Source organism: Carassius gibelio, chromosome A2 (assembly GCF_023724105.1).
Source record: "Carassius gibelio isolate Cgi1373 ecotype wild population from Czech Republic chromosome A2, carGib1.2-hapl.c, whole genome shotgun sequence".
Classification (NCBI taxonomy): Eukaryota; Metazoa; Chordata; class Actinopteri; order Cypriniformes; family Cyprinidae; genus Carassius; species Carassius gibelio.
In genome coordinates this window covers 30,494,507-30,508,700 of record NC_068372.1, presented here as the reverse complement: position 1 = coordinate 30,508,700, position 14,194 = coordinate 30,494,507, and the positions used below count along the sequence as shown (strand labels likewise).

Below are 14,194 nucleotides of genomic sequence, written 5' to 3'. Positions count from 1 at the left end.
ATTTGCATTAAAAGAAAAAAATGAATATGTTGACATTTGTTGAAAGTCTTTTATTTTCCAAGTTTACAAAATAATGTGTCTCTCCGCTACAAGGTTTGTATACTCAAAAATATCTAAGATTTCTTGCAAATAAAGGGCAACACACAAACACCTCTCCTGCTTTTCTCAAATACGACTGCACAGTGCAATCATTCGTGACGGGAAAACAAAATAAAGTCAGTATGAGTCAGTCATATATTAAATTCAATCCTGGGTATATGAAGAATTAGTGTAAATGAAAAACAAGCCATCTACTGACCGAACAAACACTGGATGAACAGATGCATATCCTGCAGATTTCTGTGCTGTAAGTGTTCAGTCCATAATAATATCCCATGATGCATCAGTGAATAATGACACATGTACCAACTTCAAACAGCAACACAAACAGCTTGATCCAATCTCATGTCATTGAAATATAACTCCACAAATATTGGAAAACTGTCCATTTCTTCCAATATTCACTGATATCAGCCATGCATGGATAGATTCACGAATACAAAAACCTAAAAGCACCAATGTAAGAGCTTATATGTGACCCTGGAGCACAAAACCTGAAGTCTTAAGTGTCAAAATTGATATATATGCATCCTCTGAAATATGAATAAATCATCTCTCCAGTGATGTGTGGTTTGTTCGGAGGACAATATTTGTTTGAGATACAACTATTTGAAAATCTGGAATCTGAGGGAGCAAAAAAATCGAAATATTGAGAAATTCATCTTTAAAGTTGTTCAAATTAAGCTCTTAGCAATGCATATTACTAATCAAACATTAAGTTTTGATATTTACAGTAGGAGATTTACTAAATATCCTCATGGAACATGATTTTTACTTAATATCCTAATGATTTTTGGCATAAAAGAAAAATTATTAATTGTGACCCATACAATGTATACCTGGCTATTACTACAAATATATCCCAGAGACTCAAGACTGCTTTTGTAATCCAGAGACACATATTATATCAAATAGCACTGTAACAAAAGCTAAAATAGAAAGCAACCAGGAAGAATCGAGCACCTTGTTTGTACCAGCCATTGCAAACCAATATGTACTAATAGTAGATTATTTCCATAATCGTTCATAAAAACATGGTTTTCGTTTGTAAATATATATATATATATATAAAAAAAAAAGACAAGTGCAAAACTTAACTTACGATGCCTGAATAAAAGAAAACAACCTGGACTTGTGGACAAACCCAAACCTCACGGACATGATGGAGCCAAACATTAAAGGCACTGTACACAAATACAGAAAAGCCAGGAAAACAGTGAGTTTAGTTTTATAAAATGTTAGAGTAAAACAAAGATTCACAGCAGGAGAGTTTCTGCATAGAGATCAGCTCAAGTCTTTGGGTTTGAAGAGGAAGAAAACCGTGGTCCAGATCGATCTCATTCCTGCAGACACAGAGACGAACGCATTACTATCAAAGATCTTCTTCAAAGCGTTACGTGGCCTTCAATAAAGATCTGATCATAGCCTTGAAGTTATAGTTTAAAGCACGGTTGCATTCGATCACAATCTGTTTTCTGAAACGCTTGATCTGAGATTAAGCACAGCAGCATTGGGGAAACAACTAAAAACATTTCAAATGAAAACGCATAATTTCTGAATACACATACACCAAATTAACAAAAAATATGCTTGTTTTGAAGATGATTGCAAAGGGGATTTTTCTGATATTTAATGCACTTACCAGAAAAGAAATTGAGCAGCTTATTTGTTCCAGTTATCACAAACCAAAATGTTCCCGAGATACTACATGTATTTGTAACATTGTATAAAAACTCATGAGAGACTATGATTTGGCAAAATAGAAAAACTTTTTTTTTTTTATAGTACACATAAATATCAAATTAATAAAAAATATGCTTCTTTTGTTCTAAGCATAACTGCAAATTAGATTTTTCCTTAATATTGTATGCATTTAAGTCCCAAATGCCCTAAACTGAAAAAAAAGAAATAAAAAATGTATCGTTCAAAAACAGTATTTAAAGAAAGAGTGTAGTTAATATAGTGGTTATTTCTCCTCCTGGTTAAATGAAGAATCATCAGTCTTTCTCTTACAGCTAAACGGACTCAGTTTCCTCGTCGCTGGACTCTTCCTTCAGAGATCTGGACTCAGTGGAGACTTCCTCGATGTGTGCGAGCATGTCTGCCATGAGCGCTTCCTCCAGCCTCTTCCTCACGCTGTACACCAGATCCTCCTGCTTCCTGTGGACCACGCAGAGCGTCTCAATCAAGCATTCAGATACCGCTCATCTTCACTAAACCTTCACTATTCTACTGTGACAAACTGGAGCTAAAATCATCCAAAAGCACAGGAACCCCTCGAGACGTCAGGTCAGACCAGACTATTTCTGATATACTACTAATGATCTGTATTACACTTTAGTTTTCACTTCTTTATAGTTAAAATATTACTAATTTTAATGGGTTTTCGTTATTTTTTTTCTGTCTACTTTGTTATTTTAGTAACTTAAAATTAAACTGTATATAGATTTTTTTTTTATATTTGTAAGTTGGTTTTGATTTTAGCACTTCAAATTAAGTTTTTTGGCTATATATTTTTTTCTATCTAATTGTAGTTTAGCTTTCATTATTTCAGCACTTCATATTAAACGTATTTGTTTATATAGATATTGTTTTTTATTTATTTGTAGTTTAGTTATCATTATTTTAGCACTTCTAATGAAGTATTTTTTTTTGTCTGTATAGTTTTATTTTTGTAGTTTAGCACTTCAAATTAAGTATTTTTTGTCTATATAGTTTATATTTTTTATTTAATTGTAGTTTACCTTTGATTATATTAGCACTTCAAATTAAACTCATTTGTCTATAGTTTTTGTTTAGTTGTAGTTTAGTTTTTATTTCAGTAATTCAAATTAAACTTGTCTATATAGTTTATTTTTAATTTGAAGTGCTAAAATAATAAAAAAAAACTCCAACTAAATAAGAATCTATTATTAATCTATATAGTTTTTATAAACCAAGTGAAAATTAGAAATGTTGCTAAAATAAAATTAGGCTAGCTAAAATATTTATATTTTTTTATGGATATAGTTTTTGTAAACTATAATAACCCTAGATTAGACAAAAAAAAAAATCCTAAATATTAGAACAAGAAAATGTGTTTAACGAATCAGAGACTGTAACTGAATGATGGGGGGGGAAGTAATAACCTACACTGGATGTGACATTAAACTCACAGAAAACAGCATTTCCACATATGTTTTAAAAGACTCATAATATGACAAAACTTCTCTTTAGTTGCCAGTTTAGCTAGAGTTTCTAGTGATCCTGCTTCACTACAACAGTGTCTGCTCGTACCTGATGTCTTCGTCCGTCACCATGAAGGCTTTGCACAGAGGCTGTGTGGTGTTGAGCCAGACCCCGGGGTTCTTCTCCACCGCGGACGACAGCTGACCGGTGATGGGAGCCGAGCTGGTGTGCAGGGCGCTCGCTAGAGCCGAGAGCAGCGTCTTATCCGTGTATCCCGGACCCACACCTGCGCATTCAAACACCGTTCAGTCTAACCACTTCCCTTCATTCAGTGTGTATGAGAGATGCTCCTCCGTGCTCACCTTGCACTCCTTTAGGAAGATCCATGGTCTTCACCAGCTCCTCGGCGATATCATACGTGTTGAGTCCACTCAGCTTCTTCTCCCAGAACAGCTGTGAAATAAATGCATGTTTGCATCATTGGATCTAACGGACTGGAGGGATGTTTTATGCTTCTTTTTTTATATTTTTGGAGCTCGACAGCTACAGTCATTATCAGAGGTCTATCTATATCATTAAAGTTTGTTGTGTTTTTTGCTGACCAAGTATGAAAGTCTGCTTGAAACAACAACTTTTTTTTTGTGTGTGTGTGTGTGTGTGTGTGTGTGGAAATATTGTGCAGCACAACTGTGTTCAACATTGATAATAATCAGAAATGTTTCTCAAGCAGATAAATCATCATATTATTCTGATTTCTGAAGATCATGTGACACTGAAGACTGGAGGAATGATGCTGGAAATACAGCGGAGCATCACAGAAATAAATTACATTTTAACACAGATTCACACAGAAAACAGTTATTTAAAATTTTTATAATTTCCCAATTTTACAGATTTTATTAAAATCAAATAAATGCAGCTTCAGTGAGCAGAAGAGACTTTCAAAGACCATTATAAAAATCTTAGCGACCCCAAAGTTGAGAGTAATGTCTCGTAAGTGCACATCTGCAGCAGATGTGATGTGTACCTGTCTGGGCTGCTCGACAGCTTTCTGAGTGTCCGTCTTAACCTTGTTGCTAGGATGATTCGTGACCTTAGTGACGGGCTGTTTGAAGATAGACGCCGTCTGTCGGACCGGCAGTGACGTGTTCAGATCCGGTTTACCCTGAAAACAGACATCCAGACACACACATTACTAACAGACAGCACAAGAGCGCTTCATCCGGCCGGACGCGTGTACCTTGCTCTGACTGGGATCGTGCCGAAGCCGCTGTCTGTTCTTATTCAGCTTGCTCATAATCATCTTCCCCGTGCGGAAATCAAAGGAGCTGAGATCCATGGAGTTCCCCAGATACCGGGCCAGCTGTGGTTTACTCCGAAACTTCTTCCCTGTTGGACTGAGAGCGAAAGGAAAGATCAAGAAATATTCCTTATTGTCTAAAATAACAGCTACAACCCAACAAAACCCATGTTCTAGAAATAATTCTAGTGTTAAACAAGAAATATAGATATGCATATACATTTTGCATGTTACAAATATAATAAAAACATATATATATATATATATATATATATATATATATATATATATATATATATATATATATTATATATATATATACATACATACATGAATACTGGAGTAATGAATGAATTTGCATCACAGAAATAAATTACACTTTAATATATATTAACATAGAAAACAGCTGTTTAATGTTTTTGAAATAATGTTTATAATATTTCAATAATTTTCTCTATTTTTGATCAAATAAATGTAGCCTTGATGAGCAGAAGAGGCTTCTTTAAAACACATCACAATTCTCACTGATCCCAAACTTTTGAACAGCAGTGTGTATAATGATAAATAATAGAAATACCCCTAAAAACTGAAGTAAAGTGACAGTATCTATATAGCATAAACTGAATATTTAGGCTCATCCAGCTACTCTCTTGATAAATAATATATTATTAATAATGACAGATTCCTTATTAATTCAACTTTTGCAGCCGCTGCATCATTTACCAATGATATTCGATTAAATTAGACTTTTTTATTATTAATATACTGCAGACTCGAATATAAACAATAGTCAGACTACAAGGAAATATTCTATTCAGTTTAAACTAGAATAGACCAATAGTTAAACTAGATCAACAGAACCAAAACAATGAGTTAGCATGACTGCTAGCGCGGATTAGCGCTCAGTGCTAACGCGCACGAGACGCCAAAACTCTATTAGTTTCACGACAAACAACACTAATCTGGAATAATAACGTACTAGAATACTCATTTAGCCTATTGAAGTCGGAATAGAGATTGTTAACTAATATATAAATGCAGTTTTTTGTCAGTCTCGGCTCGCTGGTCTCCGGCTAATCCCGCTGCAGTACCTAAAATAATAGACATCACTTTTCCCCGCGGACAAGCCCGACTTTCTGGTCACTTCTTCCCTTTTCCAACCATTTGGGAGAGCCGAGCACTCCCACCTTTTCCTCTCCATGTTTCTCCCGGAGTATCTCTGGAGGAAAAGCTGTGGATGTTTAGGGTTAAAGACGGCGCTGGCGCTGCTCTCGATCCGCTCACCGCTCGAACATCTGAATCAAGACTCCGTGAACCGAGTTCACTCGCAGTTCATTCATCCGCGGACGGGATAAATACAACAAAAATCATTAAAAATCAAATATTTAAAAGTAAAAAAGCTGAAAACATATTTTCTGTAATTCTAGGGAGGTCTGTAGTCGATTGTTGTCTAACAAAGTTGAGTTATGGAAGGTGACTCGTAGAATCGGATCTTTCTGTTCAGTCAGAATCGACTCGCCGTATCAAGAAAGTTTATTCCGATCATGAAAAAGACGCAAAAACTTTTAAAGTATATAATTTGTTAAAAACAGTTAATTAAATATCTGACATTATATATTTAGTGACCAATTTAAGTAATATATATATATATATATATATATATATATATATATATATATATATATATATATATATATATATTTAAATAAATCTAAAAATAAATTAATGTAATAATAAAATAAGACACTTAAAATGCATTTTATTTCAACTAGTTGCCAAGGAAATATTTCTATTTTTTGTGTTCATTGTTTTTTTAAATTACAATAAAAATGTATACATATATAAAATGCATATCAGTGATACCAAAATAGGAACCATGCTAATGTAAAAACACATATATAGGAAACTCATGCATTTGTATAAAACAGTGATCATAAAAAATAAAAAACACCTCAGACTCATTTTCTTTGATTTATTACCAAGCATCACCAGTAACTCACGGTTAAGATGACATGGACATCACAACAGAATTAAACAGCACAGTTCAGCTCCACCATGACCTTTTCAAGAACCGAACCGAACCGAAGTGTATTTATTCCAAGAGGATTGAGGTGAAACAAATGATGAATCTTTTTATAGAAACACAGAAAACACCCCGGCGTTGCATATTTACAACCATTAGATTTGGACCTTGAGACTTTACTCTTTTCTTGAGTGTGATCCACACTGAAAAATTATCACGAGAGAAAGATGTAAAATAAATATCACATTGTTTATTAGAAGTGATGAGCAGTCTGATGTCTCCATCTTCAGTCCATCTAAACTACAGCGAGACGGACCTACAGGAACAAGAAGAGCAATGTAAGAAACAGACAACGGCACTGAACCAAAGTCACTTCGTCTTTGTTCCCAAAATACGATTTTATCTGTTTAGTTTTGTTGTTTTCAGATCCTTCAGTAGTGTGTATGGAGGTTAGTCATCGTTCTTGAACTCCAGAGATTTTAAATAGAGAGAAACATGACAAACCTTTATCTAATCATCCTTCTTGAACTTTCCATTGATGTAGGGAACATAGTCCATGATGACCCTCCAGTCTGTGAAGTAAACGAGAGCAACACCTCCGACTCCTCCCCAGACGGTGAGCGTGGGAACCCTGGAGAATAGAGATCATATTTCATACGCTGAGGTTTCTATACGATTGGTCGGTTTCTCACTCGATCTTCTCCAGGTCTTCTGTCTCTGATTGATCGTTTAAATCTCTTTTAGTGTAATACTCGACTCTAATCCTGTCTGACTGTGATCAAGTAAAGGTCAGAATAAGGTCAGTAATATCTCCAGATGAACTCTTCCTGGACTGAAGCAGCTCATCTCACTGATTTACATCACAAGCAGCAGAATTATTAACATCTGCAGCAAATTCCATATTTTTGCTCAGTTTGAGTCATTGAGCTTCATATTCTCACTGTTTCAGACTATATGAGCAGTGAAAAGCAATTTTCGATTATATATAGTCTAAAGAATCAATAAAAAGTAAAAATCAACAAGAGTGCCAAAATAGACTCATTATCATTAAAATTCTACAAATCATTTGCTAATTTAGTTTCATAAACACAAGAAGGTAAAGGCAAGAAAACAGTTAGAAGTTAAACTATTAGTAATATTATTATAAATCAGAACATGCAGGTTTTTCAAGACAAAGGAAAAATATGAAGGCTGTAAAAGAATCCTGACTGTATTATCTCATTGAACAATTTAAGAAATGTGGTTTGATATCGTTTGTATCACGCCAGTAAACACAGATATTCAAACACAACTAGCTGCCACATTCATTGTCACAAATGACACGGTTTAATAAATCATATATGCACTATAAAGCAGAAAAACTCTCGGAAGAGCGCGAGAGTAAAGTGTGTTAGCGTGACCTGAGCTCGTTAGCATTAGCAGGTCGCCACAAGGACAACACTATTAATAAAAAACAACGCATAATATTTATTGAATATCAGGGTTATTTTGCTGTACGACGTTTTACCGTGTTCTTACCATGTTTTCGCAACAGACACATATTTCTGTCCAATTATTTTGCCCAACATGATCAGACGTGTGTCGAGAGGACAACTAGAACAAACGCACAGGAAACCGCGGATGACGCGTCATCAACTCAGCGACATGCGCAGAAGTTCGTTACCGGGGGACTGGTACAGAGTAAAAGCCTCCAAATTAAAAGTGTGATGATAAGTAAGTTTATTTTAATTGTATTTATTTTTATTTTCTTATTTTATTTTAAAATTGCGCTATAAAATCTACTTTTTTATTTCTGTCTTAAGGTTTAAAAGTGACACGTCACAAATAAGATGCGTACGAACATAATAAAGTACGATAAAATAATTTATTTAAATTGTATTTATTTTAATTTTAAAATTGTGCTATACAGTCTTTTTTATTTGTCTTAAATGTGTAAAATTAACACGTCACAAATATGCATACGAACATAATAAAAATACGATAAATTTTATATATATATATGCCACATTCTAAAAGTTTTGTGTATTCTCCAGTGTAATCTTGAGGAATGCTGAATCTGTTTTTGCGCAAGTGTGATGAGTAATGCATGTGGATATTTAGTCTAGAACTACACTGCTGGTTACTCTCAATATGAGGACAGAGCTGTCATTCAACACATGAGAAACAAAGGAACTGGCGTTACTTCACGAGACTGAATTCAGCTTCTTATTGACGCTATCCGTTCCACCTTAAAAAAAAAAACCCGTCTAGGGACCGTCTCTATTTGTGTCTCTTTTTCAGAAACGAACAATAGACTATTTAAAATGTAAATAATGAGATAAGAGCGAAAACTTAAGTTCCTAAGTTAAGCGTGAATAAGATGCAAAGAATAGCTTTTTTTTAAGGTGGAACGGATAGCGTCAATAAGAAACTGAATTCAGTCTCGTCGTTAATGATTTAGAAAAGTAACTCAGATATGTTACTTTACTAGTCACATGAAAAGTAATCAGATTACAGATGAACTCTCACCCAACACTCATATTCTCTAATAAATGTATACATGTGCAGTATCCTGAACATAAAGCACTTTATTTGGTCATATTTATGTGTTTTGATTTTTTGCATATTTTTTAATTTATTATTTAGTGCAATTTGTTCATAATGTGTGTCTTTTCTAATGACCAATCTATCAGTCAATCTCTGATTCGCATTAACCCTGTAAAGCATACAATATATAAAAAAAATTTTTTTTTTTAAAATGCACACATAACACTGTGATTGAGAGCTGAAGAAATCAAGGCTCCTCAGAAGATGTGAGATGTTCTGGAGGCTTGTGAAGATCATTCCTCCCCTGAGGAACAGTGAAAGTAAAGCTTCTGGAAACAAACGCTCCTCAAAAGATCCTGAGGATCAGATTTGAAATGCTAAAACATGATTGATGGAGAATCAAGTAAAGCTGAGCTGCTTCAGTCCAGGAAGAGTTCATCTGGAGATATTACTGACCTTATTCTGACCTTTACTTGATCACAATCAGACAAGATTTGACACAAGAAGCTGGACGAACAGACTTGACACAAACAGATCCATGTTTACAAAGAAAGTTCTTTATTTGCCGAGGAGCAAGAATTCACGTTAACATACATCTGGAATTCTCACGTCGCTCTTCATGTGAATTTATAAAATATTCTCAAGTTGAAGCCACAAGACGTGACGTCTGAATAAAAACCTGACTTGACTCCAGGATAAAACTGAACAAAACGATGCAGGCACTTTAAGAGTTTACATTTTTGCAATACATAAACGAGAATAATTAATATAATCATCTTTCAGGTGTAAAAGACGATGTTAGTACTAACGAAGAAAAAGAAAAAGATCTCTATAGATAAACTCAACCAACTGTTTCCTTTCAATCATCAAGAATGAAACCACTAATGTTGGTTTTGCATTTGAGCACAGTGATTATTCACCTTATAAACAATAAGGAACATTTCTGTGTGTTAAACGCAAAACTGCCATCTCCAAACCACAAATTATACCCAAGCTCTCCAGTAATAGAACTGCAACAGAAATATGAAACACAATTTGTTCCTGGCGTACTTCAGCATCTAACATTTAAAATCAACATAGATAATAACTAAAACAAGTAAACACAAACATTTAACAGAACTTTATAAAAGAAGTAAAAAAAAAAAAAAACAACAACTCTGGGTCGGCTTGTAAAGACCCTATTTTTCTCTACTTCATGTAGAAATATTGACAAGTGGCAGCAAATTCATGAATCAACACATCAAGTTGATCGAATGCACAGCACAACGCTAATAAATCTGTTAACTACTAACTATTCGAGTGGTCAGATTGAGTTCGTATTGGGTGAAACTCAAAGTCCAGCTTACGTTAAATCCAAAGCAAACTGATAGATGGCCTCAGAAATGTGTGATAATACATGGCTGAAATGCTCAGACTCAGTCACACACCTGCATAGAGAGGTTTTCTCTGCAGTTCATTCGCGTCGTTCGGTTCGCGACGATATTACACGAGTTACTTCTAAATGAGAGACACACAAAAACAAGAAAATATCATCCAGCGTTTTCCAATACTTCAGAAATCCACAATGAAAAACACAAGCTCTGGTACTCTGGTGAATGATGGCAGATATTTTTATAGCGAATCCCATAAAAGCACCGTCAGATATTTCACCCCAAAAATAAAATAAATTAAAAAATAAATTAAAAATATACTTGACCTGAAAAAAAATTTAAGTAAAGCCTACTTTTAGGATCATTATGACTTATGCATTTTTTTGAGTGTTTTTGTGATACAGTAAAATACAGTAAAAAATATTGTAACCAAAATAAATGACACAGAAAATAAACACTCAATGAATAGTTTACATTAAAAAAAAAATCATGGAATTTTGAGGCGAATGTGTGGGTTATAAGAATTTGTTTCTGTAAAACAGGCTTAATTTTCTATTAAAAAAATATTTTTCCATTTCTTTAGGATAGTAGAGTGAAAATCAAAAACACGTTCAGATATTTCACCCCGTCAAAATAATACAATTGCATTGTATTTTATATAAAAAAAATATTTTTCGTGAAAAAAAAGCAAGCATTTAAAAAAAAAATTATTACCTTAAGGTATCCGATTGTTTTTGAAATTCTTAAAATGTAACGTAAAAAAAGAAAAAAGTAACGATGAACTAAATTTAAATCAGAATAAATGACAAAAACTAAACACTTGATGAATAATTTACATTTCCTTTTTTTTTAATGAAATTTTTAATGTTTGCCATAAAAATATCAGAATGAAAAATCCTAATGTTCTGTAAAACAGGCTTTATTTTCCATAAAATAAAAAAATCGTTCCATTTCTTTTGGATGAACGCAGATATTAGAGTGAAAAACAAAAACACGTTCAGATACATCAACCCCTCAAAATAAAATAGTATAATATTTTATATAACAAAATTTAGTTTTCACCGTTATCTTAATGTGTCCAAGTGTTTATAGTTTTTATTTTTGTATCGTTATATATGTAATGTCATACAGCAAAAAAAAAAAAAATCTATAAATTTAAATTAGCATAAAGGACACACAATAAATGCATTATTATATATCATTTACATTTAAATGTAATTTTTTTTGCATTACAATAAAAATTTAAAGATTTTTGAAAAATCTTAATGTTCCATAAAACAGGCTTTATATTCCTTAAAAAAAAAAACTTTTATTTTTAGAGGTGAAATGTGAGCGGTTTTGTGGGATTCACACATTAGTGGCGATCCCCAAACAGAACCATAAACATCGCGCATCAAAACTGAACATTTCTCTCTACATCATAAACACAAAACGGTACAAAAGAAAGCCAAACTTGAATACATGAACTACAAAGAAAACAGGAATCTGTTCCCGAGGCAGAGCTTGACCTTGCGTTGAATACAAAGGCTCATGGGTGTGTGTGTGTGTGTGTGTATGTGTGTGTGTGTGTGTTTGTGTGCTCTAGAACAGCACACTGTAAATCTAACATCCCAGCATCAAACAGCAGGACATCCGGGCCGCAGACGCTGATTTCCACCGATGGTCCATGATCGCACGTGTTGATGAGGACATACTGTGTTCGGAGGAAGTTACTGTGTGTATGCGAGTCTTCAACACATCTGTTTATAATATATAAATCACGAATGTGTGTGTGTGTTTGTGTGTTTGTGTGGACTCTGGAACAAAAACGGGAAGATAAGGCCACGTCGACGGAGAGCTTCTTAACATCAGGATCTGAGGAAAAACACAGAAACAACAATAGACGCTCATCTAAACACGTTTACAAAGATGTTCGAGATGGAGAAGCTGGTTTTCATTCATTCAGAGCAAAAGCAGTCGCACTGCAACATTTGTTGTGGAAATTGAAACAATGAACTATGAATCTATTCTAGAGTTTTTCCTTGGTTCAGCACAAAATGTAACTTCAGAAAAAAAAAAAACTTTTATTCGACTTTTTAATTTTAACAGTAAAACAGCAAGTTGTTTGCCAAAAAAATGTATACATTTGATTACATTACATAAAAGATTTTTTCAATTAAATTTTTAAATATGTTAAGAATTTCTATGAATTGCACACTATATTCTGAAAATAGAACTTTAATTTTGTAATTAAAATTTGACTTTATTCTCAAAATATTTCGACCTTTACACAATTTTGTCTTTTTTCTCAATATATTTAGACTTTATTCTCATAATTTTGCCTTTTTCCCAAAACTTAGACTTAATTCTCGCAATTTGTCTTTTTTTCTCAAAATATTTTGTCTAATGTAAATTTTTACTTTTCTCTAAATATTTTGTCTATTCGCATAATATTGACTAAAAAAATCTATTTGTGTGATTGATGTTTTCTCAAAATATAGATTTTTCTCGTAATTTGTCCTATTTCTCAAAATATTTTGACTATTCGCGCAATTTTGTAGTTTTTCTCAAAATATTGACCTTGTTTACGCAATTGTCTTTTCTCAACAATTTTTCTATTTGCATAAATTTTATTTTTCGCAATATATTTTGTCTCCGCATAATATTAATTTCTCAAAATATTTTGTCTATTAAAATAATTAAGACGTTTTCTCAAAATATTTTGACCTTATTCACGCAATTGTCTTTTTTCTCAAAATATTTTGGCTATTTGTAAAAATGCGACTTTTCTCAAAATATTAAGACATTTTTCTCGTAAATTTTTACTATTTTCCTCAAAATATTTTGCCTCGACTCTCTCAATTTGAACTTTAAAAAAAAAAAAAAAAATTTTTTATCTATTCGCATAAATGTGACTTTCAAAATATTTTGACATTTTTCTTTACATTTTTTACAATTTTTCTAAAAATATTTTGACCTTATTCTTGTAATTTTGACTTTCTCCAAATATTTAGGCTTTTGGAATTCTGACTTCCCAAAATTCCAAAACTTTGATCTCGTCATTTTAGATTTGTTAAATTATGTAAGTTTCATGTTTTTAATTAATTAGACATGCTTTTGGATTAATAAAATGTAAATTTAACCACCGAAAAAATAATTTAAAAAAAAGAAAAAATGGAATCCAGAATAAATGAAACAAGAAAAATTATTAATTTTGCGGGAAAAAAGGGAATTTGAGGGAATTTTGTAAAATTGATTTCAAAGGGCAATGTAATTTTTTTTTGTTTAACTTTAAAATTGTAAAATTAAAGCAATTTTAGTTAAGATATGCAAGTTTCAGTTTTAATTTTTACATTATAATAATTTAAATAAAATAAATTTGGAACTAAACAAACGAAAATTTAAGGAATAACTAATCTAGTTTCATAGCACTCAGCCCCCCCAAAAATTGTTTGATTTAAAGGAAATACATAAACTAATCAAATTTCTACTGTTAATACAAAGCAAATCACTCACTCTGCCAAATGCATGAATCTAACGTGAATATATTCAACTGTATCATAATCCCAGAAGTGAAGCTCACCTGAATGTTAGATATGTCCGTGTCCGTCTCCACCCAGACCGGTCAGCATCTGCGGCTCTCCTGTCACCTTCTCCTCCTCTCTCCTCTTCAGACACGCGGCCTTCGGGTTCAGATTACGCTCTGAACAAACAGCAACAAAACAGATA

General features: G+C 33.0%; 2 protein-coding genes and 1 long non-coding RNA gene across 5 annotated transcripts in view; all 3 read right to left on the bottom strand.

Moving 5' to 3' along the window:
* Nucleotides 1–29: 29 nt before the first annotated feature.
* Nucleotides 30–5,906, bottom strand: LOC127938562 (methyl-CpG-binding domain protein 3-like). 2 transcript variants are annotated; one of them, XM_052535271.1, is made up of 7 exons: nt 5,755–5,906; nt 4,508–4,664; nt 4,295–4,432; nt 3,630–3,720; nt 3,376–3,553; nt 2,113–2,259; nt 30–1,442 (listed from the first exon to the last, which is right to left on the bottom strand). In XM_052535271.1, exons 1-6 carry the CDS (start codon nt 5,766–5,768, stop codon nt 2,115–2,117), a joined length of 723 nt encoding a protein of 240 aa, XP_052391231.1. In that variant the 5' UTR covers nt 5,769–5,906; the 3' UTR covers nt 30–1,442; nt 2,113–2,114. The 2 variants fall into 2 exon arrangements, with proteins under 2 accessions (XP_052391231.1, XP_052391222.1); XM_052535262.1 differs by having other exon boundaries at nt 5,659–5,876.
* A 1,261-nt stretch (nt 5,907–7,167) lies between these two features.
* On the bottom strand, nt 7,168–8,256 carry LOC127938554 (uncharacterized). The gene is made up of 2 exons (XR_008148738.1): nt 8,109–8,256; nt 7,168–7,221 (listed from the first exon to the last, which is right to left on the bottom strand). It is a non-coding gene; the product is annotated as an uncharacterized LOC127938554 (long non-coding RNA).
* A 1,401-nt stretch (nt 8,257–9,657) lies between these two features.
* The window catches only part of tcf3a (transcription factor 3a), a 38,694-nt gene continuing 34,157 nt past the window's right edge, over nt 9,658–14,194 (bottom strand). For both annotated transcript variants that reach the window (XM_052535236.1, XM_052535246.1), the window contains exons 19-20: nt 14,049–14,168; nt 9,658–12,340 (exon numbers count right to left, since the gene is read on the bottom strand). In XM_052535236.1, the coding sequence (XP_052391196.1) occupies nt 14,056–14,168 (113 nt within the window). In that variant the 3' untranslated portion in view covers nt 9,658–12,340; nt 14,049–14,055. The remainder of the gene's footprint in view (nt 12,341–14,048; nt 14,169–14,194) is intronic.

Coding starts and splice junctions, on each gene's coding strand:
- LOC127938562 (XM_052535262.1), bottom strand. CDS start 5,768: ATGGAGAGGAAAAGGTGGGAGTGCTCGGCTCTCCCAAATGGTTGGAAA. Junction 3,721..4,294: donor CTGTCGAGCAGCCCAGACAG/GTACACATCACA, acceptor TTTATTTCACAG/CTGTTCTGGGAGAAGAAGCT. Junction 2,260..3,375: donor GTGACGGACGAAGACATCAG/GTACGAGCAGAC, acceptor CGTGGTCCACAG/GAAGCAGGAGGATCTGGTGT.